Genomic DNA, 17,500 nt, shown 5'->3' with positions numbered 1-17,500 from the left:
TGGCGACATGAGCAAATGACATTAACAGCGACAAGAGAAAGCTTTGAGTGATGTAGGCTGGGAGGGAGAGCAAGATAGATAGATAGATAAATAGAAAGGGAGGAGGAGAGAAAGAGAGGGTGAGGGAGATAGAGAGAGAGGGAGAAAAAGAGGGTGAGGGAGAGAGAGAGAGAGAGAGAGAGAGAGAGAGAGAGAGAGAGAGAGAGAAAGAAAGGAGAGACAGAGAAAAAAGAAGAAAGAGAAAGAAAGAAAGAAAGAAAGAAAGATAGAAAGAAAGAGAAAAAGAGGCTGGGCCAGCGACAGAGAATATACTGTATACCGGTATATACTGGTAGCATTTTTGTATGTGTGTGTGTGAACATGACAGAATATGTATGCGTATGCCCATGTTCTACACATATTTTCTTAAGCTAATAAGAGTTTACGTATCTATACCTGTATGTATTAATTTGTGCATGTGCGCATTTCTTCGAGTGTTTAGGGGGGGGGGGGTGCGTGTGTGCTTGCGTATGTCTAGGCTTTCGTACACGTGTGCGTGACATGTCATTCCATCAATCCGAGAAGAAAACGAGGAGACAGCGAATAAAGGAGGAGAAAGGGCAGGGAAAGTGATGAATGAACTGAGAGACAGAGAAAGAGAGTGAGGAGAGAGAGAGAGAGAGAGAGAGAGAGAGAGAGAGAGAGAGAGAGAGAGAGAGAGAGAGAGAGAGAGAGAGAGAGAGAGAGAGAGAGAGAGAGAGAGAGAATGAAAGAAAAGAAGAGAGAGAAAGAGAACGAGAGAAAGAAAGAGAGAAAGAAAAGAAAGAGAAAGAGAGAGGCAAACAAAGAAAGAAAGAAAAAGTAAAAAAAAGAAAGAAAAAAAAGAAAGAAAAATAAAGAAAAAAAGAGAAACAAAGATTTCAAAAAAGGCAGCGACCCGCCCAACGCAGCCGAGCCGAGAGCCCACGCCCGTCACCCTCGGCCCGCCCGCCCTCAATCGCCCTCGACACCAGCCTCGGCATCGCCCTCGATCAGCACCGCCCGCGCCCCGTGATTTATGCCGCGCTGTTCGAACCCTCCCCGCGCGTCCCTTCTTCCTCCTCCTCCTCCTCCTACTCCTACTCCTCCTCCTCTTCCTTTTCTTTTTCTCATTCCTCCTTCGGCCCTTCTTCTTCTTCCTCCTCCTCCTCTTCCTTTTCTTTTCTTATTCCTCCTGCGTCCCTCCTTCTTCCTCCTCCTCCTGTTCCTATTCGTTTTCTTTTCTTTTTTCTTCTTCTTCTCTCCTTCCTCCTCTTTTTCGCTTTTTTTTTGCCTCCTTCTCCTTCGCTTTTCTACCGCCCCTTCTTGTATCCCCCCCCCGCTACTTATTATCATTATATCTTATTGTACTCCCTCTCCACCTCCTCCTCTTCCTCTCCCTGCTCCCCTTCTTCCTTCATTCACCTCTTCCACCTCCTCCTCCTCCTCCTCATTCACCTCTCCCTCCTCCTCATTTATCTCTCACTCCTCCCCCTCCCCCTCCTGCTTCTCCACCTACTCCCTTCCTCCTTCTCCTCTCCCTCCTCCTCCTCCTCCTCCTTCCCTCCCTCCTCTTCCTCCCCTCTCTTCCTTCCTCTCCCCCTCCTTCCCCTCTCTCCTCCTCCTCCTTCCCCTCTCTCTCCTCTTCCTCTCCTCCTCCTCTTCATTCCCCTATTTCACCTCTCCCTCCTCCTCATCCCCCCCATTCCCCTCTCTCTCCTTTTCCTCTCCTCCTCCCTCCTTCGCATCCGCCCTCCGTGGGAAGCTGCCAAAGTGGCCTCCGGCGTGTGTCGAGAAGCCTCGTCGGGAGGGCTGCGCCGGGCCGGTGGAATTTGTGTTTTCTCCGCGTTTGTTTGTCTCTCTCTCTTTATGTCTCCCTCTCCCCTTTCTTCCCTCCCTCTCTCTCTCTTCCTCCCTCCCTCTCCCCCTCTTCCCTCCCTCTCCCCCTCTTCCCTCCCTCTCCCCCTTCTTCCCTCCTTCCCTCCCTCTCCCTCCTCTTCCCTCCCTCCCTCCCTCCTTCTCACGCATGTTTTGCCCTCCCTCTCCCCTTCTTCCCTCCCTCCCTCTCTCTCTCTTCCCTCCTCCCTCTCTCTCTCTTCCCTCCTTCCCTTCCCCCTCTTCCCTCCCTCCTCTTCCCTCCTTCTCACGCATGTTTTGCCCTCCCTCTCCCTCTTCCTCTCCTCCCTCCTCTCTCTCTTCCCTCCTCCTCCCTCTCTCTCTCTCTTCCCTCCCTCTCTCTCTCTTCCCTCCTTCCCTCTCCCCCCTCTTCCCTCCCTCCTCTTCCCTCCTTCTCACGCATGTTTTGCCCTCCCTCTCCCCTTCTTCCCTCCCTCCTTCCCTCCCTCCCTCCCTCCCTCCTCTTCCCTCCCTCCCCCGTCCCCCTCTCACGCATGTTTTGCCCTCTCTCTTTAAAGCACACGCAAGCACATTCTCCCGGTGAACAATCCAGCAATTGCAAGCATTTCACAGGCACCTTTTGTCTTAGCCAAACGGGGTCACCCTGTCGTAATGTTTACATTCCTTTGGAGAAGAAGAAGGTGAAGAAGATGAAGAAGATGAAGGAGAAGGAGGAGGAGGAGGAGGAGAAACAGGAGGAGAAGGAGGAGATGAAGAAGTAGAAGAGGAAGACAATGAAGACGAAGAAGAAGAGGAGGAATAGAAAGAGAAGAAAAGGACGAAAAAGAGGGGGAAGAGAATTAAAAGAAGACGAAGAAGAAGAAGGAGGAGGAGAGGAAGAAAGCACACACACGCAAAAAGAAAACAAGATGATACGAGGAAGGAGACGAGAAGAATAATGAAAACCGTACAAGACAACATTACCTGCAACATCAAACAGCGAACAGTGAATGAATACAAACGAGAAAAAAACAAGTGAAACCCAAGACAAAAACGATAAAAAAAATACCATTGATAAACCCACTACAAAAAATAAACAAATGCCAACCAAATTAGCATGCCTTGCAACGTTGCAACCTTGTACCGCTACTTCTTTTTTCTTCTTCTTCTTCTTCTTCTTCTTCTTCTTCTTCTTCTTCTTCTTCTTCTCTCTCTCTCTCTCTCTCTCTCTCTCTCTCTCTCTCTCTCTCTCTCTCTCTCTCTCTCTCTCTCTCTCTCTCTCTCTCTCTCTCTCTCTCCCCCTCGCCCAAATCCAGGTAACGTATGCAAATCACATTACTGTCACAACCCAAGCATCGAGGCTTAGTTACACACACACACACACACACACACACACACACACACACACACACACACACACACACACAAAATGAAGATTCTTATCAAGGCATCGTTTGTACACATTTATGAATGAGAGTCACTTCTGTATTGCTTTTGTATGAAGAAGGGAGAGGGAGGGAGAGAGAGAGAGAGAGAGAGAGAGAGAGAGAGAGAGAGAGAGAGAGAGAGAGAGAGAGAGAGAGAGAGAGAGAGAGAGAGAGAGAGAGAGAGAGAGAGAGAGAGAGAGAGAGAGAGAGAGGAGAGAGGAGAGAGTGAGAGAGAGGAGGGGAGGAGAAGGAGGGGAGAAACATGGAAAGAGAGGGAGTGGGAGAAGAAGAGTGACATTGAAAGATAGAGAGAGACAGACAGATAGATAGATAGAGGAAGCCTAAGGAGAGGGAACAGACAGACAGACAGACAGACAAACCAACCAACCGACACAACAAACGAGAGAAAGAGGAAGAGGCAGGGCCGCAAGAGCGAATAAGAGAACAAAGACAAAAACACGGACACACGGACGCACAAACACACAAAACGCACCAACCCCAAAACGAGAGAATTCGACCACACGATAGACATATAGATAGACAGATAGACAGACAGTTAGATAGATAAACAGAGAATACCCTAAGGAGAGGGAACATACAGACAAGACAAACCAACACAACAAACGACAGAAAGAGGAAGAGGCAAAACCGCAAGAGCGAATAAGAGAACAAAGACAAAGACACAAACACGGACACACAAACACACAAAACGCACCAACCCCAAAACGAGAGAACTCGACCTCACGATAGACATATAGATAGACAGATAGACAGACAGATAGATAAACAAAGAATACCCAAACACGGAACAGAACATTCCTAGATAATGATAAGGAGGGGAAGGGAGGGAGGTGGGAGGGAGGGGCGAGAGGGGGGGGGAGGTTGAGAGTGTTTAGAGGGGGGAGGGGGGATGTCGGATAGTAAGGTGAGTGAGGGCGAGGGTGGGGGCCAGGGGGAAGGGGGGGTCGAATAGCAGGTGGGGGAGAAAGGTATTTGAAGTGATGGGACAAATAGCAGAAATTGGGACGAGAGAGAGAGAGAGAGGGGGGTGAGTGGAGTCACATAGTAGAGGGTGAGAGAGGGGGTGAGGGGGAGAGGATCGTATAGTACCGGGAATAGGTCGAACGACAGAGCAGAGCAGAGAGAGAGAGAGAGAGAGAGAGAGAGAGAGAGAGAGAGAGAGAGAGAGAGAGAGAGAGAGAGAGAGAGAGAGAGAGAGAGAGAGAGAGAGAGAGAGAAATTTAAGACCGAATAAGGAAGGAAGAAGAGGGAGGAGGGAAGGCTCGACAAGAGGTGGGTCGCATAGCAGGAGGAGGGAGAGGGGGATAAGGAGGAAGGGGGAGGGAGGGAGAGGAGGAAGAGGGGGGAGGTAGGGAGAGGAGGAAGAGGGGGAAGAGGGGAGAGAGGAAAGAGGAGGAGAGAAGGAAAAGAATAGCGGGAATAGACGGAGAGAGGGCGAAGAGGGAGGGAGAAGGAAAAGAACAGCAGGAATAGAGAGAGAGAGAGGAAGAAAAGGTGTGCCAAGGTGGAGTCGAGACAGCCTGCCCATAGAGGAGGAGGTCGACTCTCGCATCCGGTTCGCAGGGCGGCGGTGGTGGTGATATGATGATGATGGTGATGATGATAATATGATGATGGTGGTGGAACAACCAACACCCGCGGGACACCCAGGGAGATCGCTCGAAAACAACGCCTTTGACGCCATAATCGCTGTCATGATAAAAAATGGGAATGGTGGTGGTGGTGGTGGTGGTGGTGGTGGTGGAGGTGATGATGGTGGTGTTGATGATATGATGATGGTGGTGGAGGTGGTCATATGATGATGATGGTGATGATGATAATATGATGATGGTGGTGGAGGTGATATGATGATGGTGATGGTGTTGATGATATGATGATGATGGTGAAAATGATGGTGGTGTTGATGATGATATGATGATGATGGTGAAGATGATGGTGGTGGTGTTGATGGTGGTGGTGGTTGGTGATGGTGGTGGTGATGATGGTGATGATGATGATGATGATGATGATGGTGATGATGATGGTGGTGGTGATGATGATGATGATGATGATGATGATGATGATGATGATGGTGGTGGTGATGATAATGATGATAATATGATGATGGTGGTGGAGGTGATATGATGATGAGCGTGTTGATGATGATATGATGGTGAAGATGAAGGTGGTGGTGTTGATGATGATGATGGTGGTGGTGGTGAAGATGATGGTGGTGGTGATTCGTGATGATATGATGATGACAAAACGACGACGACGACGACGACGCTGATATTAATGATAATGGTAGTGATGCGATGATGAAGATATGGTGTTGATGATATGATGATGATATGATTATGATGATGATGATGATGATGACAACAAAACGATGACGACGATAATAGTAATAATAATAATGATAAGAGATAGTAATGGTGATGCCAGTGGTAACAGTAATGACAATAAATACAATAATAATAATTATTATTATTATCGTTATGATTATCATCAGTATTATTACAAGGATAACAATAACAATGATAATAACAATATTAATATCAATAATAATAATAATCATCATAGTCCTCCTTATGATGATGATAACGATAAACACGCACACAAACACCCCGGCCAAACAAATACTCGAACACCTGAATGAAATCAAGCGTCTATCAAAACACATGTGCAAAGCGACCGACCAAAACACACGAATAAAAAATATATATAAAGATACAGCTGCATATAGGGCACAGACACAAAGATAACACACACACACACATACACACACAGACATAGACACAGACACAGACAAACACACACACACACACGCACACGCACACACACACACACACGCACACACACACACACATGCACACACACATACACACACACACATCCAGACAAACGCAAAACCCCATCCCCCTCTTCCCTACCCACACCAACACAACCCCCCCGTCTTCCACCCCCGAACCCCTAAACACCTTCCTCTCAACCCCGAACACAAACACCTTCCTCTCGACCCAAGATGCAAATGAACCCCCACCCCACCCCCTCCACCCCCCCAACCCCCCACCTCCCGGGATCCGCTCTGGACCGGGTCGAACTCGTCCCCCGCAAGCCGCCGCTGACCCACAGACCGCATCTCGCCGCAACGGTTCCTGCGAGACCTCGGATGCCCTCGCGAGAGAACGGCGGCGCCCCCGGATTAATGGTAACCGGATCCGGCCGCGTGTGAACTGACGGCGTGTGCTCGCCTATCTGTCGGTCTGTTGCTGTTAGTGAAGATAGATGACTGTGTGGATCCTTACATGTGAATATCACATGGTGCGTATGTGTACGTACATTCATACTATTATTATTATTATCATTAACATTATCATTATCATTTTCATTATTATTATTATCATTATTATTATCATTATTATTATTATTATCATTGTTATTATTATTATAGAAAGCTATATCAAGAGTCACACTGAAAAAGTCGAGATTTATACCACCAAAGGTGTCAGTGCAGGTCAAGATACAGCTAAGAAAGAATGAAAGAATAGAAAACTATTTACGTACGAAAAACACGTCAGCTGATCTTTCAAACTTATCGAGAGTCGGAGAAGTTGAAATCTCTGAAGGCAATCTATTCCAAAGTCTATAAATAGCAGTAAAGAATACATAGTATGCACTTAATCTGGGCATACATGAAAAGCAACCAAGCCAGCCAGCAAGGCAGACTGACAGACACAGACACATATAGAGTGTGTGTGTGTGTGTACGTGTACGTGTGCGTACACACACCAACCCCAACATCACAAACATCACCACCACCGCCTACAGGACCAATGCCGATGTACTTTGCACGAAACCGGTCTACCGCAAATTCTTCACACACACATACACACCAACGCCCCATAAGCACGCCCGCCCGCCCGCCCCAAGAGCAAGACGCGCCCGCTCGCCCGCCCACACCTGTCGCCCTAGCAAGCACACCCGGGCGGCGCCCTTCGTCGGCATGTCTCGCCGTCGCCCTTGGCCCCTCCCTCCTCCTCCCCCTTCCCCTCCTCTCCCCTCCTCCACCCCTTCCCCTCCCCCTCTCCCACCTCCCCCTCCTCTCCCTTCCACCCCTTCCTCCCCTCCCATCCCCCTCCTCCTCCACCACTCCCATCCCCATCCCCCTCCCCTCCCCTCCCCTCCACCCCATCCCCCTCCCAACCTCCTTCCCCCATCCCCATCCCCCTCCTCCTCCACCCCCTCCTCCCCCGCCGCCGTCGCCGCCCGGTAATCCCACGCAGTCTCCTTCGGGTCGTTTGTTTGCAAAGTAATCCACATCGGCTCCCCCCCCCCCCCCCCCGCCGGCGGGACGGGGAGGACACCCTGCGATGGCGGGTGGGAAGGAGAAAGAGGGGAAAAGGGGAAGTGAAGAGGAAGGGGACAGGGTGGGTAAAGGGGGAAGAGGGGAAAAGGGGGAGTAAAGATGAGGGGGAGGGGTGGGGAAAGGGGAAGGGGGTGGAAGGGAGGGGAAGTAGAGACGAGAAGGAGGGAAGGGGAAGGGGATAGGGAAAGGGAAGGGGATGAGGAAAAGGGAAAAAAGGAAAAGGAAGGCAGGGGAAGGATAGGGAGGAACAGTAAGAGGAAAAGTAAGATACGGAGAAGGAAGGGAAGAGAAGAAGAAGGGTAGCGAAAGACGGGGAAAAAGGGGAGGGAAAGGAGTGAGGAGAAAGGAAGAAGGAAAGGATAAGACAAAGAAAAGAAAAATGAAAAAGACGGAGGGAAAAGAAGTGGGGATGAAGGACGGGGGAAAAGAGAGGGAGGGAGAAACAGAAAGGGAAAAAAGAAAAGAAAGGAAGAAGGGAAGGGGAAATAAGGAAGGGGAGGAAAAGATAAAAGAAAGAGAAAGCAAAATGAGAGAGAGGGAAAAGAAGAGAAGAGAACAGAAGTGAGGGAAAGTCCTTGCCCGCGTTTAAAAAATGTAGGAAAACAACATAAAAAATAATGATAAAAAAGAAACTCACAAGCACAAGAATAGAACAAAAACAAACAAACAAACAAACAAGGAAACCACCAAACAGCAGAAAACAAATAAAATAAACAAATAACAAACACACAAAACGATTGGCACTTGACACGAAAAAAAGAAAAAAAAGAAAGAAAAGAAAAGAAAAGAAAAGAAGAGAGAGAGAGAGAGAGAGAGAGAGAGAGAGAGAGAGAGAGAGAGAGAGAGAGAGAGAGAGAGAGAGAGAGAGAGAGAGATAGATCAATAGAGAGAGAGAGAGAGAAACGCAAAAAGTCATGCCCTGCCCTTCCTCCTTCCCTCCTTCCCCCACCACCCCCACCCCACCCACCCATCCTTCCCTTCTATTCCTCAGGCGACCGACAGGCGACCGACAAGCGACCGACAGGCAATCCGACACAAGGCGACCGCGGCAATCACGGACCCGCAAGGACACACCGTCGCCACGGAACGACGCCCACGCGAACGGAAGCTAGGCGGCGGTGTCCGGAAAGGAATGTGATATGGGGGGGGGTGAGGGGGATTTGTGTGGGAGTGAGGGTGGGGAGGGGGGTGGGGGGATAAGGGGGGAGAAGAGTGGGTGGAGTGAGGGGGGATTTGTCTGGGAGTGAGGGTGGGGGTGGGTGGGGGATTTGTCTGGGAGTGAGGGTAGGGGGTGGGTGGGGGGTATGAGGGTGGAGAAGGGGGAGAAAGGTGGGTGGAGTGAGGGTGTGGAGGTCTGGGAATGAGAGGGTGTGAGGGGGTGAGGGTGGGGGTGGGTGAAGGTGGGGTCTAGGGTTGAGGTGGGTGAGAAGATGGTGGGGGTGGGTAGGAGAGGGAGGGGGGGATAGGCTGCATTGGGGGGAGTGGGAAGAGACAATTCACAGAACGATGAACATAGTGATGATGATGATGGTGGTGGCGGTGATGTTGATATTGATGGTAGTGGTGCTGGCAAACAGATACAGAATAGGTGATGATGAGGATAAGATGATGAGAGAGAGAGAGAGAGAGAGAGAGAGAGAGAGAGAGAGAGAGAGAGAGAGAGAGAGAGAGAGAGAGAGAGAGAGAGAGAGAGAGAGAGAGAGAGAGAGAGAGAGAGAGAGAGAGAGAGAGAGAGAGAGAGAGAGAGAGAGAAAGAGAGAGAGAGAGAGAGAGAGAGAGAGAGAGAGAGAGAGAGAGAGAGAGAGAGAGAGAGAGAGAGAGAGAGAGAGAGAGAGAGAGAGAGAGAGAGAGAGAGAGAGAGAGAGAGAGAGAGAGAGAGAGAGAGAGAGAGAGAGAGAGAGAGAAAGTAAGAAAGATAGAAAGAGAAAGAGACAGAGAGGAAAAGGGAGAGAGAAAGAATAAAAGAGCAACAAAAGATAATTGATGAGATAGGCCTACAATTCCAGCCGGCGTCGAGTCACGGAAGTGAATTAAACGGCCCACAGCCTGGGGGGGGGGGGGACTCTGGAGGAGAGGGAGAGAAGAATGGGAGAGAGAAAGAAAGGAAAGAAAGAGAGTGAGAGTGAGGGAGAGAGTGAGGGAAGGAGGGAGAGAGGGAGGGAAAGAGAGAGGAAGAGAGAGCCTGGGCAAAGGGAGGCAAAGGGAGACCTAGGGAAAGGTAGGCCTATGCAAAGGGAGGCAAAGGTAGGCCTAGGCAAAGGGAGGCAAAGGGGGACCTAGGGAAAGGTAGGCCTAGGCAAAGGAAGGCAAAGGTAGGCCTAGGCAAAGGAAGGCAAAGGGAGACCTAGGCAAAGGAAGGCAAAGGTAGGAAAACGGAATGAGACAGAGAGTAAGCCTATGCAAAGGAGAGGGGAAAGGCAGACCTAGGCAGGCCTAGGAGAGAAAGGAGACAAGAAAAGACAAGAAAGAAAAAAAACAAGAAAAGACAACAGGGAGGCAAGGGAGGCCTAGGCAAAGGAGGCAAAAGGTAAGCCTAAATGCAAAGAGAAGACGAGTAGGCCTAGGCAAGCCCAGTCCAGACAAGGTAGGCCTAGGCAAAGGGAGGCAAAGGGAGGCCTAGGCAAAGGGGGGCAAAGGTAGGCCTAGGCAAAGGGGGGCAAAGGGAGGCCTAGGCAGGCCTAGGCAAAGGTAGGGCTAGGCAGGCCTAGGCAAAGGGGGGCAAAGGGAGGCAAAGGTATACCTAGGCAAAGGGAGGCAAATGTAAGCCTATGCAAAGGGAGGCCTAAACAAAGGTAGGCCTAGGCAAAGGGAGGTAAAGGTAGGCCTAGGCAAAGGTAGGCCTAGGCAGGCCTAGGCAAAGGGAGGCAAAGGGAGACCTAAGCAGAGAAGTCCGCGAACGACACTCACGCGATGCGGTCCACGGCGGCCTCGTCGTCGTCGGTGTGTCGGGGCGGCGGCAGGTGCGCTGCCTCTCTCCGCCGATACCGCAGCACCACCACGTGCGATGCTACCGACAGCAGCAGCAGCAGCACCAGGAACAGCTGTCGGGGGAAGAAGATTGGCGATTAGCAAATGCACGCGAGGCCTCCGTGGCAACGCTCTCAACAGGTGCCGGGGCGCTGGCAACACTCCCGTGACGTCATGAATGGAAACGTGACGTCGTGTAATAAAATTTGTGACGTCACTCGCGGCTGCACCGGAACCCCGCCGGGACGAGCACGCAAGGGCAGGTTACAGCCTGTGTGTGTGTGTGTGTGTGTGTGTGTGTGTGTGTGTGTGTGTGTGTGTGTGTGTGTGTGTGTGTGTGTGTGTGTGTGTGTGTGTGTGTGTGTGTGCTTGCGTGCTTACAAGCGCGTGTGTGTGCTTGCGTGTGCGTGTGTGTGTGCTTGCGTGTTCGTGTGCTTGCGTGTGCGTGTGTGTGCTTGCGTGTGCGTGTGTGTGCTTGCGTGTGTGCTTACATGTGCGTGTGTGCTTGCGTGTGCGTGTGTGCTTACATGTGCGTGTGTGTGCTTGCGTGTGCGTGTGTGATGAAGATGATGATGCTAATGAAGATGAAGATGAAGACGATGATGAAGACGAAGATGATGAATGAGAGTGATGCTAATGATGATGATGATGACGATGACGATGATGGCGGTGACCTCCGCCTTCTAGACTGTTCCTGGCGGTGACAAGGCGGCCGGCAGCGATGACTGGGGGAGGACGAGGGGGAAAAACAGCGCCGCGGAATGCCAAGTGCTTCTCCACGCTCCATCTCTCTCGCTCTCGCTCTCGCTCTCGCTCTCGCTCTCTCTCTCTCGCTGTCTCTCTCTCTCTCTCTCTCTCTCTCTCTCTCTCTCTCTCTATCTCTATCTCTATCTCTATCTCTATCTCTATCTCTCTCTCTCTCTCTCTCTCTCTCTCTCTCTCTCTCTCCCTCTCTCTCTCTCTATATATATATATATATATATATATATCTCTACAAATTTATCCGCTTGGGAAAGTGTTCGCACCTGAAGTAATACATACACCCCACATACCCCATACTCACCCCTTCCTTACCCCACTTCATACTCACCCCCTTCCCCCCCCACCCCCCACTCCCCCACAAACCCCACTTCCTTCCCCCACACCCTTCCTTACCCACTCCCCTTCCTTCTCCCCCACACTCCCTCCTCCCCCCACACCCCCACAACGACGAGGTCATCCCCGCCGGTGAGTCACTCTGCCCCGTTACACCCCGGAGAACACGAAGAACACGAACGGAGAACAAGACGGAACAAGGGAACAGGCTCAACGAACAAAGAAACAGATGAGGAAACAATTAATAAAGAAACAACAGGGAAACAAGCAGACAGAAAAAGAAATGAGGAGTAGGGAAAACAAAGATAAACAGCAAACAAACAAATAAATAAATAGGAAAACATACACAAAAAGAAAAGAAAAGTAGAGAAAACAAACAAATACAACAAATACACAAATAAAGAAAGAATAGGGAAACACGCGCACAGAAAAAGAAATGAAGAACAGGGGAAACAAATATATACAACAAATAAACAAATAAAGAATAGGGAAACAACAAACAAAGAGAGAACAGAAAAATAACGAATAAACAACCAGAACGAAGGAAACAAGAAATAAACAAACAAGACAAAAAATACACAACCAATCAAGCAAACAAACAAAATAACATCGCAAATAAATGAACCGTATGATGAGAAAAAAACAACAAAAGAATGAAAAATAGTTAATATAATATATTTTCAAAACAAAAGTACCGATCATGAAAAGAAAAAAAAAGAAAAAAAAATCACAAGCAACATATACAAATAATACATCTATATATATAGAAAAATACACATACATAGTGATGATGACGGCAACAACAATGATGTATGAACGTAATCAAAATGGCGTCAGGAACACATCAATAAAGACGATCATAACAGAAACTATGATAAAAATAAAACGGATCACGATGATGAGAGTAATATAAAGAATAAGGATGATGATGATTGATGACATTGAGGATGAATATAGAGATTATGATGAAGGTGAAGATGAAAGATAGAGATGATAATAATAATAGCAATAATAATAATAATAATAATAATAATAATAATAATAACAATAATAACAATAATAATAACAATAATAAAACGACAGCAACAACCGTGACAAAAAAAAATCTTCTATACCAACACCTCCATCACCCCCTCCGCCACTGCCACCACATCACCACATCGCCACCACCCCCCCCCACAACCAAATCCACCCCCACCCTTACACCAACCCCACTCCTCACCACCTCTTCACCACCCTCACCACCAACAACATAACCGCCCTGGGCCTAAGGCAGCTCCACCACGCCGCCAAGGTCACGCAAAGCCCGACAAACAGCGTGACCTTTCGCAGAAGGCAAAAGGTCAATCGACATACGAATCAATACAGGTACAGGTCGAGTGGGTGGCGGCGATTCAAAACTCATATCTGCGGGGAGGTCGAAACACCGACGAGATACATGGATGGATAGATAGATAGACAGATAGATAGATAGAGAGGGAGAGAGAGGGGGGGTATAGAGAGAGGGAGAGAGAGAGAGAAAGAGAGAGGGAGTGGGAGACAGAGAGGGAGTGGGAGACAGATAGAGAGAGAGAGGAGTGGGAGACAGAGAGAGAGAGAGAGAGAGAGAGAGAGAGAGAGAGAGAGAGAGAGAGAGAGAGAGAGAGAGAGAGAGAGAGAGAGAAGAGAGAGAGAGAGAGAGAGAGAGAGAGAGAGAGAGAGAGAGAGAGAGAGAGAGAGAGAGAGAGAGAGAGAGAGAGAGAGAGAGAGAGAGAGAGAGAGAGAGAGACGTAAAATGGGAAAATAAAAATATAGGAGAATCTGATTTTTAAAAAAGGAGATGGTTGAGACGAAATTTCCACAAATAAAGAAAGAAAAAGACAAGAAAAAATGTCAAGGTGTCACGAAGGCTTAAGATTAAGGAAGAGGAAGAAGAGAAGTAGAAATAAAAGTGAAAGGTTGAAGGCAGGAAAGAAGGAAGGAAGAGAGAGAAAGAGAGAGAGAGAGAGAGAGAGAGAGAGAGAGAGAGAGAGAGAAAGAGAGAGAGAGAGAGAGAGAGAGAGAGAGAGAGAGAGAGAGAGAGAGAGAGAGAGAGAGAAGAGAGAAGAGAGAAAGAAAGAGAATGAGAAAAAAATGAGAATGACAAAATATGAGATAATGAAAAAAAAATGAGACAGAGAGAAAGAGAGAGAGAAAAAAAGAGAGACAGAGAGAATGAGAGAGAGAGAAAAAAAAATAGAAACCTGAAATCCAATCCACACACGCAATCCCCTGCTCCCGATCACTTCCTCTGCCCTCGAGTCGAATCAAAAATTCCAAAAGTCCAATCAGTCAGTCAATCACTTTCACCCTGTTGACGCACGTTAATAATTTGCATATTGATATAGGCCGATGTGAGCCGGAAAAAAGAGGAAGGGAAGAGATTAAATGGGGGGGAAAAGGAAATGAAAAATGACGGGAGAGGAAAAGAACGAGGAGGAGGAGGAGGAGGAGGAGGAGGAGGAGGGGGAGGGGGAGGAGGAGGAGGGAAAGAGAGAGTGAGAGAGGAGGAGGAGGAGAAGGAGGAGGGGAGGAGGGAGGAGGAATGGGAGGAGGAGGGAAAAGAGGAAGGAGGGAGGTGGAGGAGGAGGGAAAGAGGGAGGAGGAGGAAGAGGAGGAGGAGGAGGAGAGAGTAAACGAGGAAGGGGAAATAGAAGACGGAGGAGGAAGAGAAGGAGTAAGAGGGAAAAACAGGAGATGGAAGAGGAGGGAAAGTGGAATGAGAAGGAAAAGGAGGAGGTAGAAAAGAAGGATGAGAAGACGCAGAAGGAGGGGGAGGTTGGAAGAGGAGGAGGAGGGACAAGAGAAGGAAAAGCAGGAAAAGGAGAAAAAAAAGGAGGGGAAGAAGAAGGACGGGAAACAGGGACAAATCCCAATAATAATGATGACGAAGATGAAGATAATGATAAAGAGACAATAACAATAATAACAATACTACGGACAACAATAACAACAAAAGACAGCAACAACAACAATGAAAATAACAGTAACAATAACATCAACAACAACAACGAACAACAATAACAACAAAAGACAGCAACAACAACAACAATGATAACATTAACAACATCAACAACAACAAAAAAAACAAAACGCACAGAAGGAAAAGACGACTAAAGAGAATGAAAAAATAACCCCCCCACCCCACACCCCCCCTCCCACCCCCGTCTTCTTAATACTTCCAATCTGCAGTCTTGATCCGCTGTAATGAACCCGTGCCAAGTGATTCCCTAGCTTTAATTAGGTGGGATAATTAGCTTTGATATGAGGTGGGATGGGCGGGTGGTAGGGGGAAGCTGTCTCTCGCTCTCTCTCTCTCTCTCTCTCTCCGTCTCGCGTTCGCTCTCCCATTCATTCTTTTTTGTCTTTCTCTTCCCCTTTCGTTCGATTTGTTTGTTTCTGTCTGTCTCTCTTTCGCTATTTCTCTCGCTCTTTCTCCTTCTCATTTCCTCCTTTCTTTCTCTCTTGCTCGGTCTCTTAGTCTCTCGGTCCCGGCCTTCTGTCTGTCTGTCTGTCTGTCTGTCTCTCTCTCGCTCTCGCTCTCGCTCTCGCTCTCTCTCTCTCTCTCTCTCCGTCTCGCGTTCCCTCTCCCATTCATTCTTTTTTGTCTTTCTCTTCCCCTTTCGTTCGATTTGTTTGTTTCTGTCTGTCTCTCTTTCACTATTTCTGTCGCTCTTTCTCCCTTTCTCGCTATTTCATCCTTTCTCTTTCTCTCTCGCTCGGTCTCTTAGTCTCTCGGTCCCGGCCTCTCTGTCTGTCTGTCTGTCTGTCTGTCTTCTCTCTCTCTCTCTCTCTCTCTCTCTCTCTCTCTCTCTCTCTCTCTCTCTCTCTCTCTCTCTCTCTCTCTCCTCCTACCCTTCCTTCCTCCTATCTCTTCAACTGAACTCTAACCTATACACATCACCTCCACCATCACCATACTCCCTTCCTTTCACCATCCTTCCCAGCCCTTCACTCACCCCCCCCTCCTCTCTCTCTCTCTCTCATCTCCCCTCCCCCCTTCGCAGTAGCCTCTCCGCATTCGCTATAAAAGGAATTCCAATCACACATTCTCTCGCGCATTCTTCGTCCAGCTTTCGCGACGGCAATTTTCCCGGTTTTCTTCTTCTTCTTCTTCTTTCTCCGCCCAAAGTTCTCTCTTTCCCCTGCCTGTCTGTCCCCCTCTCTCTTTATATATATACTGTATATATCTCCCCCTCTCTCTCTCTTTTTCTTTCTTTCTCTCCTCCTTCTCCCTTCCTCTCCCTTCCTCCCTCTCTCTCCTTCTCCCTCCCTCTCCTTCTCCCTCCCTCTCTCCTTCTCCCTCCCTCCTTCTCCTCCCCCTCTCCTCTTTCTTTCTTTCTTTCTTTCTTTCTTTCCTTCCTTCCTTCCTTCCTCCCCCCTCCATCCATCCCTCCCTCCCTCCTTTCCCCCTCTCCCCTCTCCCTCCTCCCTCCTCTCCCTCCTCCTTCCATCCCCCATCCCCTCTTCCTCCTTCCGATGGCGTGGCTTCCGTCTCGTTCTGGTTAAATGCCCCGTGGAAGCTGATTTTCTTCCGTTCCGCTTAAAAGGCCCGATTAAATACCTTCTCTTTTTGCTTCTGCGGAAGTTCCCGCGTGTGATATTTATTCCCTTTTTATTCTAATTCCGATCGGCTTTTTCTCGCTTCCTTCTTTCTTTCTGTTTTTTTTTTCTTCTCTTCTCTTTCTTTCTTTCTTTTCTGTCTTTCTTCTCTTTCTTTCTTTCTTTCTTTCCGGCATTTCTTCTCTTTCTTTCTTTCCGGTATTTCTTCTCTTTCTTTCTTTCTTACTCTGTTTTTTTCCCCTTCGTTCCAAATACGTGTCATTTCTCTCTCACCTTTTAACATTTAAATGTCTATTCGTTCCCTTCCTCTTCCTCTCTCCCTTATCGCCATTTCAATTCATTTCTTCCCCTAATCCCTCTCCCCTTTTCCTTGCTTTTCTTCCTCCCTCCCCTTTCCTTCCTTTTCTTCCTCCCTTCCTCTCTCTTCCTTTTCTTCCTCCCTCTCCCCTTTCCTTCCTTTTTTCCTCCCTCCCCTTTTCCTTTTTCTTCTTCCCTCCCCTTTCCTTCCTTTTCTTCCTCCTTTCTCCTTCTCTCTTCCTATAACCCCATTTATTCTTCTTTATATGGATGACGTCACCGAATGTGTAGTGAACGTCGCTGGGGTTATCAGCACAGAGTACAAACGGGGGGTGGGTGGGTGGGGTAGGAGGGTAGGGGGATGGGGGGGGTGAGAGCTCTTTCGGTCAAGGTTGGAGCTCTTGTGTGTGTCTGCTTCTCTCCGTCTCTCTCTCTCTTCTTTCACTCTTCTCCTTCCCTCTATCCTTATCCATCTTTTCTCTCTCTATCTATCCTTCTCCATCTTCTCCCCCCTCCTCTCTCTCTATCCTTCTGCATCTCCTATTCTCCTTCTCTATCCTTCTCCATCTCCTAGTCTCTCTCTCTATCCTTCTCCATCTCCTCTTTTCTCTATTCCCCTCTTCAAATATTGCTTTCCTTCTATACTTTCACCACCTCTGTTTTTTTTTACACTTTATCTGTTCTTTGTATTACTTCTCGTTCCCTTTTCAATCTCCTTCTTCTTCCTCCTTTTGCTTTTTCTTCATGCCTTCCTTCGATATAATTTCCTTTCTCTCTCTCTCTCTCTCTCTCTCTCTCTCTCTCTCTCTCTCTCTCCTTCCTTCGTCATCTCACACTTCCATCCTTCTTCTCTCTTCTCCTCCTCCTCCTCCTCCTTCTCCTCCTTTTTTTCACCCCCCCCCTTCATCTTTCTCTTCCTTCCTCTTCCACC

The 17,500-nt window shown here is 48.4% G+C and overlaps 1 protein-coding gene across 2 annotated transcripts in view; it reads right to left on the bottom strand.

The window, feature by feature from the left end:
* lili (LMBR1-like protein) overlaps positions 1–17,500 on the bottom strand; it is a 115,834-nt gene that overhangs the window by 56,534 nt on the left and 41,800 nt on the right. For both annotated transcript variants that reach the window (XM_070115389.1, XM_070115390.1), the window contains exon 2: positions 10,537–10,670. In XM_070115389.1, coding sequence (XP_069971490.1) covers positions 10,537–10,670 — 134 coding nt within the window. The remainder of the gene's footprint in view (positions 1–10,536; positions 10,671–17,500) is intronic.

The sequence above is a fragment of the Penaeus vannamei genome, chromosome 37 (assembly GCF_042767895.1).
Source record: "Penaeus vannamei isolate JL-2024 chromosome 37, ASM4276789v1, whole genome shotgun sequence".
Lineage (NCBI taxonomy): Eukaryota > Metazoa > Arthropoda > Malacostraca > Decapoda > Penaeidae > Penaeus > Penaeus vannamei.
This window is presented reverse-complemented; position numbering and strand designations above follow the sequence as displayed.